General features: G+C 44.8%; 1 protein-coding gene across 1 annotated transcript in view; it reads left to right on the forward strand.

The window, feature by feature from the left end:
• The window catches only part of LOC118785494 (mannosyl-oligosaccharide 1,2-alpha-mannosidase IB-like), a 202404-nt gene that overhangs the window by 163213 nt on the left and 21129 nt on the right, over positions 1 to 18062 (forward strand). The window contains exon 8 of the mRNA XM_036540183.1: positions 10844 to 10937. Coding sequence (XP_036396076.1) covers positions 10844 to 10937 — 94 coding nt within the window. The remainder of the gene's footprint in view (positions 1 to 10843; positions 10938 to 18062) is intronic.

The following is an 18062-nucleotide window of genomic DNA, read 5'->3' on the forward strand; positions in this document are numbered from 1 at the left end:
AGAATGCATTGGAAATACTACTACAAATTCATATTTGGGATTCCCCAGTTTTAAAGCACACGCTTCAAAACTGTTAGTTTCCCTATTTCATTCACAATGAAGTAGGCCTAATGAGCGAAACTCGACAGGCAGTAGTAAATCTACCTCTCGCTCCTCTGCCTGGCAAGCTCGTTTATGCGCCCTGTCTCTGCGGCGGAGAGCAGCACCTGTCAATCCAGCTGTCAGTATTCCCGACACTGTAGCCGCTGAAATTGAACACTGATGGCACAGCGTCTGGCTTCAGCCGATTTGTGGTGTGATGAACAAATGTCCCACACTCATCAAAGCCTCCCTTCTCCTGATAATCAGAAACATTAAAGTGGTCACTGCAGACTCTTCGTCCCAGTCCCACAGGTGGATCACAGTGTTTCAGCATACCTAGCCATCGGCGGAGCCATTGAGGCTTCTTCAGAGGAAGAACATGATAAAGACTACTTTACTCCTCTCCTTTGTTCTGTCCAGGGGCAATACAAAATGAGCACCCTCGTTTTTCCTATGCTCTTTACCCCCTTCCATCTATAGTAATGTAACTAAGCTGACTTTTACATACATGTATTATTGCGCCCCACTACCATGAACACCTGAATAATACACAACAAGGGAGGAGCTTAAGTGGAATGCACCAGGCAGGATATAGGTCTAGGGTTACTGTCTCACACAGGGTGTCTAAGAGGCCTGGGATAGCCTATGGGAATGGCTATAGTTAGTGCTGGATAACTGACCTCCCTTGCATTAACTACTAATAACAGTGTGAGCCCCCACTTTGAGTTAATCTTCAAAGATTGAATTGTAAGCAATGTATCCCACGAATTATAAATAATTGGACTGCAACACCACTAAAATAGCGGACTCTCTAAATGATAGCTGAATGCTCATTAACATCAAAACTCTTATGCATCAATTACTTTAGCTGCAGAAGATGACATTTATTTATCCAAGAAGTGCAATTACGGTTTGAGAAATAAACAGACATGTGCCCAGATAAGTGCACAACAAAATACAGACAGCGTCAAATAAAATAAATACTAAAAAAACACTCGCGTTGTAAACACACACACACACACACACAGTCTGGGGTACCCTTTAGTTGGTGCGCGTGGTGGAGCTCATAATGCCGGACAAAGGCGCGATTTTCTTACTCACGGAACCATTCGTCTACGGACAAAGGAAACTTCACGAACATCCGTGATCTGAAGAGTAAAGCGGCCTACTCCGAGAGAGGGTATCCGATGCGTTGTCCTCACACAATCACCTCAGGCTCTGCTGAACACAGTCCTTTTTTTTTCCCTCACCGTCTCCTCGCAGCAATCGTGAAATGGAGTCATCGCTGCCCTCCGTTGAATCACTCACAATGGTCTGAAACAACTAAATGTCCCGTGTAGCTAACGCCTAATCCACAAAATGGCGATCAAGCACATGAATTTTTACTGCACCATGAACACCTGAATACACAACAAAGTGTAACCCAGAAATAAAAAAAAATGACACACACAAACAGTTCGTAGGTTGTATTTCCACAGAATCTTCTGCTTAACGCCAATAAAACTTTTTTTTCTCTCAACACAACTCGAACTCTCCCTACCCTCGTTAACCAGGCACAATCCCAACGTACATAGCAACAGTAATCCGATAGGCTAGTACTTAATCAGTCGTATTTTTTTCCCACATTTTTGCCCCCATGAGCTAATTTTAACAGCATTATTGACATTGTAATGAACACATATGAAACGAAACCACTTGTAAAAATGGCAACTAGCCCATTGAAAATACACCTTTACCTTGTTTTCTATTTGTAAATAATTTTATTCAAAAATAAAAGCAATGAATTTCCCAGGGGTACTACACTCTCCTCCCCCCCCCTAAAACCGGCATGTCCTCATGATGATGGTAAAGAGAAATAACATATTACTGTAACATATCCAAGTCACTTTTCTCAAGAACACACTTCTACCTCAACCCACCCACTTAAACAATGTACTCACATATCTTACGGTGGGGTTTAGCTTAAATTCAAATGATCTACTACCCATCTGTAATGGTATAGAGGAATGTGTGGTTACTTTTAATGAGGTAGGCTGCCCTGGAGAGTCATAAGTAAGCCTTTCGGGGGCCCTTCTCACTCTCTGTGGTCGGGTAATCTCTTCTGACTGAGGTGACACCTCCTCTGGTCTAGGAGTTGTTTCTTCTTGTCTTTTTGTTTCAAGCTCTTGTCTTATATCATCTAAACTTTTGTGTTCCAGAGAGGAATGCACAGGTAAGGTTTGACTGAAATCGCCAGGTAAAGCATCATGGTCAAGGGTCACTACAGGCCGACCTACATCCAAATCTAGATCAAAGGACTCTGCATGTTCACCTGTGTCTTTACTTTGCATACCCATCTCCTCATCATCTGACTCAGGATCAGACACCTTGTCATCACTGTCTGATGGGTGCTCCTCCACGGCCTCAGAGACTGTTGTTCTCTTATCCCTGAGCCTCTTACTGGTTCTCTTCCTGCTTTTAGAGGCCTCTGTGGTTCTCTCTGGCCTCAGCCTTACCTCCTGTCCAAGTGGCAGAATTAGATTCCGATGGAGAACCTTCTCAGGGCCAACTCCATTCTCTGCCCTCAGCTTGAACACAGGCAGACCTGGCATCTTACTTTCGACAATGTAAGGGGTTGAACTCCAGCGATCTGCGATCTTATGTTTTCCTTGAAGGCCAACATTCCGAATTAACACCCTGTCACCAGGAGCAAGTGGGCAGTATCAGACTCTCTGATCGTACCGCTGTTTGTTCCCTTCATTTCTCTTTCCAGCCATACTTTCTGCTAACTGGTACGCAGCTTGAAGGTCTCGCTTCATGTTCGCAACGTACCTCAGGTAAGACTTTGGGGATGAGCCGTCTTCTGTGACACCAAAGCATATGTCAACTGGCAGCCTAGCTTCACGTCCAAACATCAAAAAGTATGGACTATAACCAGTCGAATCATTTTTCGTACAGTTATATGCGTGGACTAGATAACTAATGTGCTGGCTCCATTTGCTCTTCTCTGCAGTGTTCAGCATTCCAAGCATATTGAGCAATGTCCGATTGAACCGCTCAGGCTGTGGGTCGCCCTGAGGGTGATACGGGGTGGTTCTGGATTTCCTCACTGAGTGCACTCTTTTAGGTAAGCCATAGTGAACAAAATACTTTTCCCACAGCACTTTGGCAACCGTAGACGACTTCTGGTCTTTAGGAAACGCTTAGGCATACCGGGTGTAGTGATCTGTAACGACAAGTACATTGCATACATTCCTGGAATCAGGCTCAATTGACAGGAAATCTATGCAGATAAGGTCCATGGGTCCATCACTAGTAAGATGCAACAGTTCAGCAGCTCTCACTGCAAGTGTCTTTTGTTGAATACACCTGGCACAATTCTTGCAGTACTTTTCAATCTCTGCTTTCATACGAGGCCAATAAAACCTCTCTCGCACAAGCCCGTAAGTTTTGTCAAACCCTAAATGGCCAGAATGATCATGTAATGCCTTCAACTTCAACTTCTCCCACTCCTTGAGTAACAAAGGGACATCCAAGTGCTTCCTTCTGTCCGCACTATTTACATCCTTCTTGGCAACCGCTCTCAATACTTCCCCAATGCATGGGTCTGTGTGTTGCGACTGAACAATCTCAGCTGAACTCAGCTTGGGCAGCTGATGGGTGCTTACGGTAGACACATTGCAATATGCCCTGGGTATAGCCTGTTTAGACGCCCCAACTAAGTCAATGGCTCTATGCGGTCCTAAGTATTTGAGACTGCCGATGTGGGATGCCTGACACATTGCTTTGACACTCGCAGAAGGAAGGATCTCCCACTCATCACCAGGAGTACTCGTCATCGAATGATCTATGAATGGACAAGGCATCTGCATCTATGTTCTGCTTACCCGGGCGATACTTCAAACTGAAATCGTATGTCGACAACACAGCCAGCCAACGAGGTCCCACTGCATCTAATTTGGCTGTAGTGAGGATTTAAGTTAACGGATTATTATCCGTATGCACCACAAACTTCCCTCCATAGAGGTAATCATGCAGCCTGTCAGTAACCGCCCACTTTAAAGCCAGGAACTCAAGCTTGTGTGTGGGGTAATTCTTCTCGGATGGGGAAAGGCTCCTGCTGACAAACGCAACGGGACGTAGACCATCCCCTTTATCCTGATATAGTACACCCCCCAAACCCTCTCTGCTGGCATCAACATGCAGAGTGTAGGGTAACTGCGGGTTGGCAAAGGCTAGGACAGGTGCTTCAGTGAGACTTTTCTTGAGCGTCTCAAAGGCTGTCTCACACTTTGCATCCCACCTAGATCTGAACGGCTCGGAAGGATGGAACAACTGCTTTGCCTCAACATCCTCACTGGGCTTTTGAGCACCTTTATCTTCTCTGGACTTTTGACCAGGCCTCCCTGCAGTGATGCAGCCCTTCAACAGCTGATTGAGTGGGTAACTGACTCTGGAATAGTCTTTCACGAAACGGCGGTAATATCCACTAAAGCCCAGAAAAGAGCGAAGAGCAGATATGTTCTTCGGACTTGGCCAAGTCTTCACAGCCTCCACTTTGGAGGGGTCTGTAGCAATGCCGTCTCTTGACACAATGTGTCCCAAGTAATTCACTGAAGTGCAACAGAACTGACATTTGTCCAAGGACAACTTACTGTAAGTCCTTCCTCTTTCAGCCTGTCCTACACTTTCATCAAGCGCTGCTCATGTTCTTCGAGTGTCCTCCCAAAGACAATGAGATCATCTAAGTAGACAAGAACCTCCAAAAGGTTCATGTCTCCGACTGTTCTCTCCATCGCACGCTGGAATGTGGCCGGCGCACCAGAAATCCCCTGCGGCATTCTCTCGAATTGGTAAAACCCAGCTGGACAGACGAACGCGGTCTTTTCCTTGTCAGCCCTGGCCAGGGGTATCTGATAGTACCCGCTCCTCAGGTCTAGCACACTGAACCACTGGCTACCACTCAGACAGGTAAGAGCATCCTCAATTCGTGGCACTGTGTACTGGTCAGGAACTGTTCTTCTGTTCAAAGTCCTGTAATCCACACACATATGTATTGCGCCATTTTTCTTGCGCACCACCACTATGGGTGAAGCATAAGGACTTCTTGACTCGGAGATGATACCAGCTTTTAGAAGATCGTTAAGATGCTTCCTCACATCTGCAACATCCCCCGGAGGCAGACGTCTGGAGCGCTCTCTGAATGGCTTATCATCAGTCACACGAATGGAGTGCTCTGTGCTCTTTGCACATCCAACATCATGTTCGCCTCGGGAGAAAACTTCTTTTCTTGCCATCATCTTCTTGCACAATCGTTCCTTCCACTTTTGGGATATTGGGGAATCGCCAAAGTTGAATGCAGACGAGGTCAGCTCAACCAAATCTGTGGGATTTTCCTTCACTGGGTCTGTATCCACAACATCCACTGGGAACAAGTGCGCAATGGGCATTCCACGTTTCAGTGTTACTTTGCGAGTGGACATATTCCTCACAATAACTGTTATGCGACGGCTATGAACATCTGTAGCCTTCTTGAGGGTGGGTAAAACCATAAGGTCATCAGGAAATGGCCCCTCTCCAGAATGATCAACTAGGACTGCCTGAGTTGACAGATGACCAGGGAACTTAGGGATGCCGGTAACGGTTGCAGTTCCCCCTGGGGGTAAAGTCATAGGCTTAGCTCTAGCGAGCCATACTATGCCCCTTTCCCTCTCAGCAGCCTCATTTGCAGATTCTTGAAATCTTTGGTAGGCCTGTTTAATCTCAGGATGCACAGTTGTCTCAGAGGTATTTGTCCCCACTATGATGGAAGCCTCCCCTTTGATGGTTGGGTCAGGACACACAAGCACAAGTGTCTCAACTGTCTCTGCTACTCCAACTACTAAACTACTCCAACTATTATACTCAAGCTTCACACACAGGTAACCATCATAGGGATACTTCTTAACACTGAGTCCCCATATCTCCAAACAATCAATCGGAGTCAATGGCATGTGTTTCAAATACTTGTCGTAAAATGAGCGGTAAAGAAGGGTAACTTGAGACCTGCCGTCAAGTAAAGCTTTTGCATATATGTCTTCAATTTGCACTGAGACAATGGAACTAGACCCAATTAGGCCCTCTGGAAGTGCAGCTTTCTGTCTTTTTAGCGGTGCACACTTTGCGGAACGTGTCATCCCCGGGGCACCAGCCCGTTCCTCTACTGGGCCCCTGAGGAGTTTCCCGATGGCCGCTCCAGCTTAAGGAGGTGCTTGTTGACCTTCCTGAGGTTCTCAGGATTCTGGCATTCCCGCTGGAAATGACCATTTGAATGACCACATTTGTAACAGAAGACATCAGCTCGGTTCAGCTTTTGCCATCGTTCTTCTCGTGCATTTGTGAATGGCTTTCCCTCTAGCTTCTTGCTAGCACTCAGTGGCGTGGTCTGTGCAACTGAGGAGGGTGAGGAAACAGAGACAGAGAGCAGGTGAGTTACCTCAGTTTTAAGCTCTTGCACGTCTTTGGTAAGACTCTCTAAGACGGGATCTTTTTCTGCAGAAGCAGATACAGGACAGGACTCAAGCTGCGTGAATGCCGCTGAGACAGTTGCACATTCAACTGGCGCCACCATGGAGTAAGCAGCAATACGTGTAGCACCAGGCCTCTCCAGTATCATATCCTCCTCTTCTCTCACATCGCAGAGCAGCTCAGTGAAGGTAGGGGGAGACTGAAGTTTGTATGTCATTCTAACGTGAAGGGCAACAAGGTCCTGAGGCAAGGTCCCTCTTGCAACCTGCTCGATGCGGGTTCTATCCATGTCAGCCAGGTTAATTCCCCCTTTCCGGAACACCGAGTGAAGCAATTTGTCAATTCTAAGCAGATACGCTGAAAGCTTCTCACCTTCAAGCTGGAATGTGTTACGGAACTTAAACATGAGATCTGTGGCATTCTCTGTAGTTCCAAAGGCTGTCTCAAGGGCTGTTAAGTAATCATTCGCTGTAGCATTAGGGTTACTGACTCGCAGACATCTGACGATATCTGCAGCTGGCCCTTTGAGGCTCTCAGCTATTCTCTGCTTCTTTAAGGAATCTGCACACTTCCACTCCTCAAGCATGTGAGTTGTAGCATCGACAGGCACATTACTAAGCACAATGGCCTTTTTAGGATTAACCCCCTTCTCTTCACACCAGCTCAATATCTGTTCTGCCTCCATGTTGTAATAGGTTTCACAAAAACAGTCTATTTACCACCCTCAACAGCAAATCTAATGCATACAGTATAAGTTCACATGGGATACAGTATTAAAATTCCATTTCAAGCATCATCACATATTCACCTTAGAAAAAAAAACAGCATACAAATTATCCCGGACGAGCCCCCACGTGTAAACCTCCCACTAAGCTGACTTTTACATACATGTATTATTGCGCCCCACTACCATGAACACCTGAATAATACACAACGAGGGAGGAGCTTAAGTGGAATGCACCAGGCAGGATATAGGTCTAGGGTTACTGTCTCACACAGGGTGTCTAAGAGGCCTGGGATAGCCTATGGAAATGGCTATAGTTAGTGCTGGATAACTGACCTCCCTTGCATTAACTACTAATAACAGTGTGAGCCCCCACTTTGAGTTAATCTTCAAAGATTGAATTGTAAACAATGTATCCCACAAATTATAAATAATTGGACTGCAACACCACTAAAATAGTGGACTCTCTAAATGATAGCTGAATGCTCATTAACATCAAAACTCTTATGCATCAATTACTTTAGCTGCAGAAGATGACATTTATTTATCCAAGAAGTGCAATTACGGTTTGAGAAATAAACAGACATGTGCCCAGATAAGTGCACAACAGAATACAGACAGCATCAAATAAAATAAATAATAAAAAAACACTTGCGTTGTAAACACACACACACACAGTCTGGGGTACCCTTTAGTTGGCGCGCATGGTGGAGCTCATAATGCTGGACAAAGGCGCGATTTTCTTACTCACGGAACTGTTCGTCTACGGACAAAGGAAACTTCACGAACATCTGTGATCTGAAGAGCAAAGCGGCCTACTCCGAGAGATGGTATCCGATGCGTTGTCCTCACACAATCACCTCAGGCTCTGCTGAACACAGTCCTTTTTTTTCCCTCGCCGTCTCCTCGCAGCAATCGCGAAATGGAGTCGTCAATGCCCTTCATTGAATCACTCGCAATGGTCTGAAACAACTAAATGTCCCGTGTAGCTAATGGCTAATCCACAAAATGGCGATCAAGCACTGCTTTGAAGTATCGTACTGCTTCGCCACTACCATGAACACCTGAATAATACACAACAAAGTGTAACCCAGAAATAAAAAAAATGACACACACAAACAGTTCGTAGGTTGTATTTCCACAGAATCTTCTGCTTAACGCCAATAAAACTTTTTTTTCTTTCAACACAACTCGAACTCTCCCTACCCTCGTTAACCAGGCACAATCCCAACGTACACAGCAACAGTAATCCGATAGGCTAGTACTGAACAAGTCATATTTTTTTCCCACATTTTGCCCCCATGAGCTAATTTTAACAGGATTACTGACATTGTAATGAACACATATGAAACGAAACCACTTGTAAACATGGCAACTAGCCCATTGTAAATACACATTTACCTTGTTCTCTATTTGTAAATAATTTTATTAAAAAATAAAAGCAATGAATTTCCCAGGGGTACTACAGTAGCGATAACGAGCAACATCCACCTCACATCCACAGAAACCAATGAAGAACAGAGTGGCTCCGCGAACAACCATGTGGGTGACGTCACATTTGGGCTTGTTCAAGGATGGCTGCACCCTTGTGGCAAAAATCTGAAATACTACATCATTTTCCAGCTAAAATACTTGAATTTCAGGTTTAATTGTACAACGATATCCTACCCAACATCAAAAGCAACCGATAAACGCTAACATTATTCAGTACTTCATTTCTTCTTTAAAGCAATGGCTGCTTATCTTAAGTAGGTATATGACCTGAGGTCACTGATTTAGGGGTATTTATGGTGGTAGGCCATTCGCCCTCTTGCCTGCTATGTATATGTTTTTGTTGTTGTATCTTATATATGTATCTTATATGCCCTTAGTCTGGTCCTGAGTAATGAAGGGAACCATAAACCCAGACCAGGGCAAGGAACCATAAAATGCCTGGTACTTTCCTGACATCTGTTACCAATTTTCCACCAACGCGAACTACGTACTAGTTCTGGGCTTGTGCTAGTGCCAGTTCAGAGTTGCTTCAACTTGCAAACCTTCTAAGAACGGGTTTGCTTTTCCATGGGCAGAGAGCCACCATGGTCATTACATCACTGGATATGTCGGTATACATCTCCGCTTTCCCACTAGCGCCAAGCTGGCAGTGGTGGCTGGTGAGCTGGAAACAGGGGAAGCCCAAACACTACCTTTAAATGTATCGTTACTTTCAACCTGTTCCCATTTATCCTCCTTGATTAAGAATAAAATAAAACATTCACAGAATAGACGACACCAATCGCGAGAATAGAGTAAATGATTATGCTCGCGAAACAGCTCAGATTGTCTGTGGTGTGCTTGTGAAAGCTACAATGTAAGATTAATTAACAAGGATGGAATTTATCGATTTAAATTACATTAAATGCTCATAACACATCACAGCTTTTGTGAGGTCTGTGTTCTAAACGTTGTTGTTCATTGCACTCAGCCTAACCTAAAGGTTTATTCTCAGTAATTTAAATCGATTTAACTAAATTTAGCTCCATTCTGTAATTTGAATTTTGTAACACAAGAAAGCTATAGTATGACACATTTAAGGGAAAGGTTTGGGATTAATTGCCACTTAATTATTCAAATTGCCATCCTTGTTAAACAATCTCATGCTGTAGCTTTCGCAATAGCACACAAATTTCAGACAATCTGCGGTGCTTCATGAGCATAATGTTTAGCAAGCATAGTGTTTCTCTAGCTTGCAGCCGCCACTGCAACAATAAAACAAACAACAATAAAAACAAGAGAACAGTGCTTAAAAAAACAAACTTGTCCACTACACTTTATACAATTTTAGCCTTTTGTGAGGCCAAATGTTAAGTGACATTGGTAGGTGAGTCAATGGCAATGTTAGAAAGTAGCATGCTAACGTTAGCTACTGTTACCAAGGTTACAGTAGCTGGCTAGCTAGCTGTTGGTCAGCTAACATTACCCAAGCACGCATAACTACTAATTTCTCACATCAATGATACGAACGTCGAACGTAACATTGATGTGAGAAATTAGAAATTAGCTATGCTTGCTTGGCTAATGTTAGCTGACTAACAGCTAGCTAGCCATCAATGTTACGTTCGTAACATCGATGTGAGAAATTAGTAGCTCGCTACACAGCTAAGAAATACATAGCTGGCTGGCACCAAGGCAAAATGTTTGGAAAATAAAACTTTGGTTTTTCTTCTTCTTCTTTTTAGGCAGACTAGATGCTACACTAGCTATGGTTTTTTAAAAATGGTGATCACAAAGTTTTAGTTGGTCACGATAATCCTGCCCCCAGCCCCTGACGTAGGGGTTCTTTGTTCTAGACCAGCAAAGAGTTGGTGCCACTCTCGAACCAGTTTTCCTGGCCGAGAGCCGGTTCTTTGGCTGTCGAAATGCGAAAAACTGGTTGAAGATTAGGCACCAGCTCCGAACTGGCCCTCGAAATGCGTTGGTGGAAAAGGGGCGTGTTAGGTGTGAAATAGGGCACACTCTGCTGGGTTCCTGCGCACTGGTCTTCTGATGAATGCATACTCTTGTTCCCACCAGGTGATGCACATTCGCAAGCTGCTGGCCAAAATGGACAGACCCAATGGCCTCTACCCCAACTACCTGAACCCTCAGACTGGGCACTGGGGACAGCGTGAGTGCCGTGTCATCCAGCCCTTTCATGCAAATGAAACTGCCAAAGCATCAGGTTCTTCGTGTTCAAAAGGCAAATATATCATCATATACTCTGTGTCCACTGTGCCAGTATCTCTGTCAGTGTCCGCAATGCTTAGTGCTAAGGAGAGTCATTTTTTGGATTCAAGGCTTTGGATTGACAGCAAAGCCACAGATCAAAGTAAATAATTGTTGGATTGATTTATTGACTGGAAGTGTCAACATGTGTTCCATGCTTTACTTTCATCTGACAGATCTCAGCGGCCAAGTAGCTAAACACAGCAGAAACACTCAGTCTTTCTAACATGTAATTCCTACCAGTGCTGTACAACTGAGGTTTAATTACTGTGCTTCTGAGTGAAAATGCTTTTAAACACACACACACACACACACACACACACACACACCGCAGTGAGATTTGCTTACGCTCACCTTCTTTAACAACCTAAACTGATAATCTTTCAGTTGTAATAATTAAACATATATGTTCTAAACCATCACATGCATGAAAAAAGAAAATTATGATTTTAAAATGATTAAGTTAGACCAATTAAAAAAACAAAAAACAAAAACAAACATGCACTGATCTGTAATGCAGGAGTGGAAAGAAAACCAAATTCTAATATTAATGACCTCAGATATTTAATACTGCCTTGTTAAGAACAAACTTTGTTATCTGAAATTTTGAAAGTATACATCAATTAAGAAATGGAAGCCTGGAGCTGTTGATGCCTTTGATTAAATTTCTAATGAATTACTCTGACTCAGCAGTTATGTCTGGAGGAAGAGGTATTTGCTTTAGTCTGGATCGCTGCAGTTCTGTGCTTTGCTCTCTTAGATTTTGGAAGCAAACTTGAACACTTTCAAGCAGGCTCTCTCAGCCAAAATCAAAGGTGACTTTGCCAGTAAAGAAGAGTTTAATTCTGCATTAATGCTGTCTTTCTCCATGTACGTGGGAGAACAAGGACGGCAGGCATTCAAAGGCTTTGCACAGTTGAAGTTGTTGGAATGTGACACTATCAATGATATCACAGACTGATGCAGTCTTCTGTAGGGATGTAACGATACCAAAAACTCACAGTTCAATAATGCCACGATAAAAAGTTCACAATACAATATTAATCGCGATATTAAAAACTAAGAAAAATGATGACTTGAAAAAATGTCCTTTATTAAATAATAAATCAGAATTTTTTTATTCGTATAAAATTTGTTTTTCATTTTAACTTAACGTGCTTCTGCTTTCCTTCTTTAATAAAATAATAAAAGTAGTCAGCCATGACCTAAGCATGTGCAAAAATTAGCATGAATTGTTTTTGGCAATGAACAATTGTCTATGTACAATTCAGTGGCGGCTCCTGATGATGATGGCTAAGGTGACCCGTTCAATGGATAAATTAAGCTAGCTAACTAGACATTGTCACATTGCATTGTGCAAATTAGTCAGCTAGCTAACTATATATTTTCACATTGCAAACAAGGTGGAATAATGGGGTTTCTGGACCCACAGAGACTGCCGACACCAACAGGAACTTCTGCCTGAGGGGAGGGGAGTTCAAAAAGGAAGTGGCTGTGATTTATCTTCCCCACACAGCTGGAAAAGCTACTTGCCTCTTTGTGAGTGATGGAGGTGCAGACAGGTGATGATGGGGTATAACCTAATCTAATTTGTTGTGCAAAAGAGAGGTGTGCAGGTTGTGCTGGGCTGTCACTCCTGTAATACTGGGATGGGGTAACTTATTCCCTCATCAATCTTGGAATGGGCTAATCTTTTGGCCTTTGTTAGTTTTAAGGTAGACAAAGCTCTGTAGTTCCGTGTGGGATGCATCAAGCCCTTCACAACATAAATAAGCAGGTGGGGTTTGAGTATTGCATTTCAGAATTGGACATATACAGCATGCATGTTAAGTGATCAGACACTGTATCTGTACAGCAGAGGGATTTAAAACCACAAGGTAACATCCGTTCAATGTCTGCTCAAAAGCCGTTCAGCATTCTTTCAACATCTATTAAACATTACATTTTATCACTTAGCAGATATTCTTATCCAGGGAGCCGCACAAGACAGTATGTTTAACCTTACATTTACATTTTTGACATTCAGCATCCATTCAACAACTAGAATATATTCTCTTGTTCCAGACACTTTCTGCAGCCTGCTGGTATTTCTTATTTGTAATTTTGGAAGCAGCGTTCCGGTATACCTCTTGGGGTAATAAAGTAAGCCGTTTGATTGGACAGATTGCTGCCTGTGGAGTGATATGTCCCTCCATATTTACCCCACCATGTTCATGCCGGTCATTTACAGGGTCAATGTGTGTCTAACCTCATTTGCAATTACAGAGGTATGAAAAACGTGATGTCTTCAAATGAGAAGAGTGATGGTAATATTCTGCAGCATCTTATTGCTTTATAATTAATGGCTTAATGAAGAGGCAGCAAGTCTGCACTAGGACGCTAGGAGGCCAGGGATCAGTGCAGCTGATAAAACAGAGAGCCGCTGGGTCTTAATGAAAGCGTCTTGAGTGCTGGTTCTCTCTTACCGAAAGCACATTCCTCATAATGATTTTAAATACATTTTCATCATGTCTATGCACCTAACCGTGTGAAAACCACTTTGATATGAATCTGTGAATGTGACCTGCTGCTACATAAATATACAATATATGCACAAAAGTATTTGACCACACCTGTTTTCAGGGTTTGGGCTAGGCCCCTCATCTCCAGTGAAGGGCAATCTTAATGCTTCAGCATACCAAGACATTTTGGACAATGCTATGCTTCCAACTGTGTGGCAACAACTTTGTGGTCCCCCTTTTGCAGCTATAACAGCTTCCACTCCTCTTGGAAGGCTTTCCACAAGATTTAGGAATGTTTCTGTGGGAATTTGTGCCCATTCATTCTGTAGAGCACTTATGAGGTCAGGCACTGATGTTGGACGAAAAGAATCTCCGTTCCAGTTCATCCCAAAGGTGCTCGATGGGGTTGAGGTCAGGGCTCTGTGCGGGCCAGTCAAGTTCTTCCACACCAAACTCATCAAACCATGTCTTTATAGTCCTTGCTTTGGGGCACAGTCATGTTGGAGTAGAAAAGGGCCTTCCCCAAACTGTTGCCACAAAGTTGGAAGCATAGCATTGTCCAAAATGTCTTGGTATGCTGAATCATTAAGACTGCCCTTCACTGGAGATAAGGGGCCTAGCCCAAACCCTGAAAAACAGGTGTGGCCAAATACTTTTGTCCATATAGTGTAGCTGTTTACCAGTCACGTTGCCCCTCCACTTTGCATGAAGCCCAGGTCATCGATGCATGCAACCATCTGTACCTCAACCTCTGTTTGGATAATCTCCGCACCCTTCCACAGGCTCCAGTAGCCTGTCCCCACCTACGTAAGATGCAGGTTCAGATGCAGGTATTCCCGTGACTCTAGCAGTTGCCCAATCAAGTGGCCTCACACGTAGCTTTAGCCACACCAGGAGAAAGATAGAGACTAACAGTAATGATTATTGTACAGTCTAGTAAGCACCCTGTATGGTAATTACAGTCAAGCTCCTACTCGTATTCTTCCTACTGCTATGTCTCTCACACCTTCCCCCTCTGTCTGTCTCTTTTGACAACACACCATGGTCAGTGTGCAGCAATACATTCTCGTGATGACAACTAAATAGACAGATGTAATTTGGTGTACGTAATTAGTTACAACCAAATGGCAGACATGATAAATTCCTCAGTCCTGAGCATGTTTCACAAAGGTACTGCATGCCTTTTGGCAGTTTGCGCTTTATGGTAGTGGCCAAAAGTGGAGCGGTCACGGCTCTCAGTGGAGGAAACCACAATGACAGTGCTGTGGGGAGGCAGCTCAGGATGATCGTGACTTTCCTGAGCTGAACAGATCGACTCATCCACAGTTAATGAGGGTAATATTTGCCATACCACTAATTGCATTTAATATCCCACTGTTAAAAAATGCTGATCATTAACTCTGCAATTAACCGTTTATTGACAGCAGTGAGTGGATAAAGAAGACAATGGCAGGCAGATAATACCGGTTATGTGATGCACAGCCTCAAGTATCAAACCAGTTATCACTAGGACTGCTCTGGGACCATTAGGTTAGGACCATCCCCGCTCATGTCTGTGAGGGTTGGAGATGGTTACTGGAATAGACAGCTGTTTTCATAGCCACTGTTTCTGTTTCTGTTCTGCTTTTTCTACTGGAGTGGTTGCACACCTCCTTCACTGAGCATCTCCATGGTTATTCTTGCTGTGATCTCAATTAGCAGACAAATATTACCATAAATCTCTCACCGTATTGTTTTCTTGCTGTGAACTCACAGCCAGCAATCATGATCTCACAGCCCCCTGGAACTCTTACTGGTAGCTCACAAGTCTACTGTAATCTCAACGCCAACAAGCAGCCTGTTTGTATCTTTGGTTTAAACAGTCATCCGTCTGCACAGAGATGGGAAGACAGGGTGACAGCCTGTCAGTTTATCACACTGCAGATCTGACAAGGTCTAAACTGGCTTCACTTTCTCTCCCATTGACGAACAGAACAGTGTTCTCATTGATTCACCATCTGTTCCACGCCATGACATGCTCCACTGCGTAATGTGTTACTGTCAGGAGAAGGGCCTGATAGGTAAAAAATGCTTGAAGTCCTGGAGAAGCACCGTACCTGGCTTTGTGTGAATGACAGCTGGAACACTGGCACCCAGCAGTTATTTTTTCTCCACAGACAATCTGATTAGTGACAGTGTCGGTATACACAAGTGAATAGGAGAATGTGTCTCTGATGTATGAGCCTGGGGTCCATTGAAGGCAGTGAGACAGAGCCCCCCATTATTTAGTACAAAAGGTGACTCACAGACTGGTCCTCACTTTCTTCAGAGGTCAACTACGGTTTTAAAATTCTTCTACAAACAGCTGTTGTTCAGATTTCCTGAAGAGATTACAGCCTGAACAGCTGTAATTGTCAGGAGTTCCTCCTGACATGGTCGCGCTGCACTCCCTGGGAGAGCGAGGGGGCTCGGGATTGAATAATTGGCAATTGACGGTGTTCGCTGCCTGGTGTGTGCTCCGCACCTGTTGCCTGTCTGTACGCGATTTCGCCGGGACTATTTAGGCAGGTGAGTGGGAGTAGCACGACAGAGACGCTGACGGAGGTTGCCACACGGGGTTTTAGCGTGGAGCCAGGTTTTTTTGATTTCTTTTTTTTTTCTTTTGAACGTGCCGGCACGGCTGAGTTTAGGGTTTGTTATTTTGGTTTGCTGTTTTTTTCTTTGAGCTCTGGGAGTCGCGACCCAGAGCGGGTTTTGAGTTTGCTTTGTTTAATTTTTCTTTCGGTTTTTTGCTTTGGTGTGCTGGATGTGCGAGTGTGTTTGTGTGTCTTAGGCGGCCTCCGAAGAGCGGCGACCAAAGGGGCTCTAGCGGCGAATCCCTGAGGGAGCGGAGAAAACATCGCTTGGTTCCGGACGCAGCCGGGGTCGAAGAGAGCCCCCACCCCGTGGAAGCGCGTGCTGGGGAGGTGGATCCCCTAGCTGGAAGGGAGGTGGCACCGCGGAACCTCAAGAGAGTGCGTGGGTCACCAGCACGGGGTGGAGAGGGAGGACTGACCGGCTGCTGCTCTGTGTCTCCCTCAGTGTGATCCCGCGGAGCCGGCGGAGTTACTACCGGGGAGAAGACGTGGGTCGCCGCCGGAGCCGCTAGCCCCCGCAGGAGTGACGCGGGGGCCTTGTCTGGAGTTTATTTAATTTTTTTGTTTTTTTTTTGGGACGTAGGCGAAGCCCGGCAGTGTGGCGCGGGCTGAGCTACGTCCCCACTTATATTTCCGTTTCGTTTTGTACGTCTTGTGTGGTGTGCGTGCATGTGCGTGCGTGCGTGCGTGTGAGGAGCCTCCCCCGCAGCGGCAGCACTTCCCCCTCGGTGGTGAAATTGAGCAGTCCTCTCTCTCCCGGTGTCCAGGTGGGCGGGGACGCCAGATCACGGGGTGTTTGCAGTGAGGCTAAGTGTGTGTGTGTGTGTGTGTGTGGGGATTCCTTTTTTTTCTCTTCCTTTTTTTGGTGTGAGCGGTTGGGTAGCGTTCCCGCCTGTTTGTAGCCGGGGAGGGCAGACAGGGGTGGACAGAAGGAAAGGGGGAAGGGCTTCGCTGGGAGAGGGATAGCGGCGTCTCAGATTTTATGAATTGTGTTAAATTTGTGTTTTTTAAAAAAGAATAGAGTTGCTATCCTACTCACCTTGTCCTGGCATTCTTGTGGCGGGCGGATCCCTAGGGGGGGCGAACTATTTGGGCATAGTGTCACTCCTGACATAATCTCTCACATGGAAAAGCAAAGGTGGTGGAGTGTGCATTATGATCAACAACTTGGTGCGATCAGAAGAACATACACACTATCAAGATATTCTGCTCTCCCAACTTAGAGTTCATCATGATTATGTGTCGACCATTCTGGCTTCCGAGGGAATTCACAGCTGTAATCGCTACAGCTGTATACATCCCCCCACAAGCGGAAACTGATCTGAGGCTCAAGGAATTATACGATACCATCAACAGACAGGAACAGCACACCCGGAGGCTGCATTTATTGTGACTGGGAACTTTAACAAAGCAAACCTGAAGAAAGTACTATGAAAGTACTCTCAACACATAAACTGCAACATCAAGAAAAAGCCGCATACTGCACCATTGCTACACTCCTTTCTGGGAAGCATACAAAGCCCTCCCCATGCTCCGGCAAAGTAGACCATTGCTCTATTCTACTCTTGCCTGCCTATAAACTTAAAACAGGAGGCCCCCACACCAGGACGATTCCCTGCTGGTCAGAGAAATTGGATGCTATGCTACAGGACTGTTTTGATGACGTGGGAAATGTTACATGCCGCCTTTGACAACATTGACAAGTACGCAGAAGCAGTCTGCGGGTTTATCAGTAAGTGCATAGAGGATGTTGTTCTGGCCCAGAAAATCAGAATCTACCCAAACCAGAAGCCTTGAATGAACAGTGAGATTTGCACTGCTCTCAGTGTGCCTACTGTTATGTACTCGCTACCTCCCTGGCTCGGTTTGTCCCTATGGTGTTGTGAGAAGTACGAGTGTAATCTGGCGTGT

The sequence above is a fragment of the Megalops cyprinoides genome, chromosome 11 (genome assembly GCF_013368585.1).
Source record: "Megalops cyprinoides isolate fMegCyp1 chromosome 11, fMegCyp1.pri, whole genome shotgun sequence".
Classification (NCBI taxonomy): Eukaryota; Metazoa; Chordata; class Actinopteri; order Elopiformes; family Megalopidae; genus Megalops; species Megalops cyprinoides.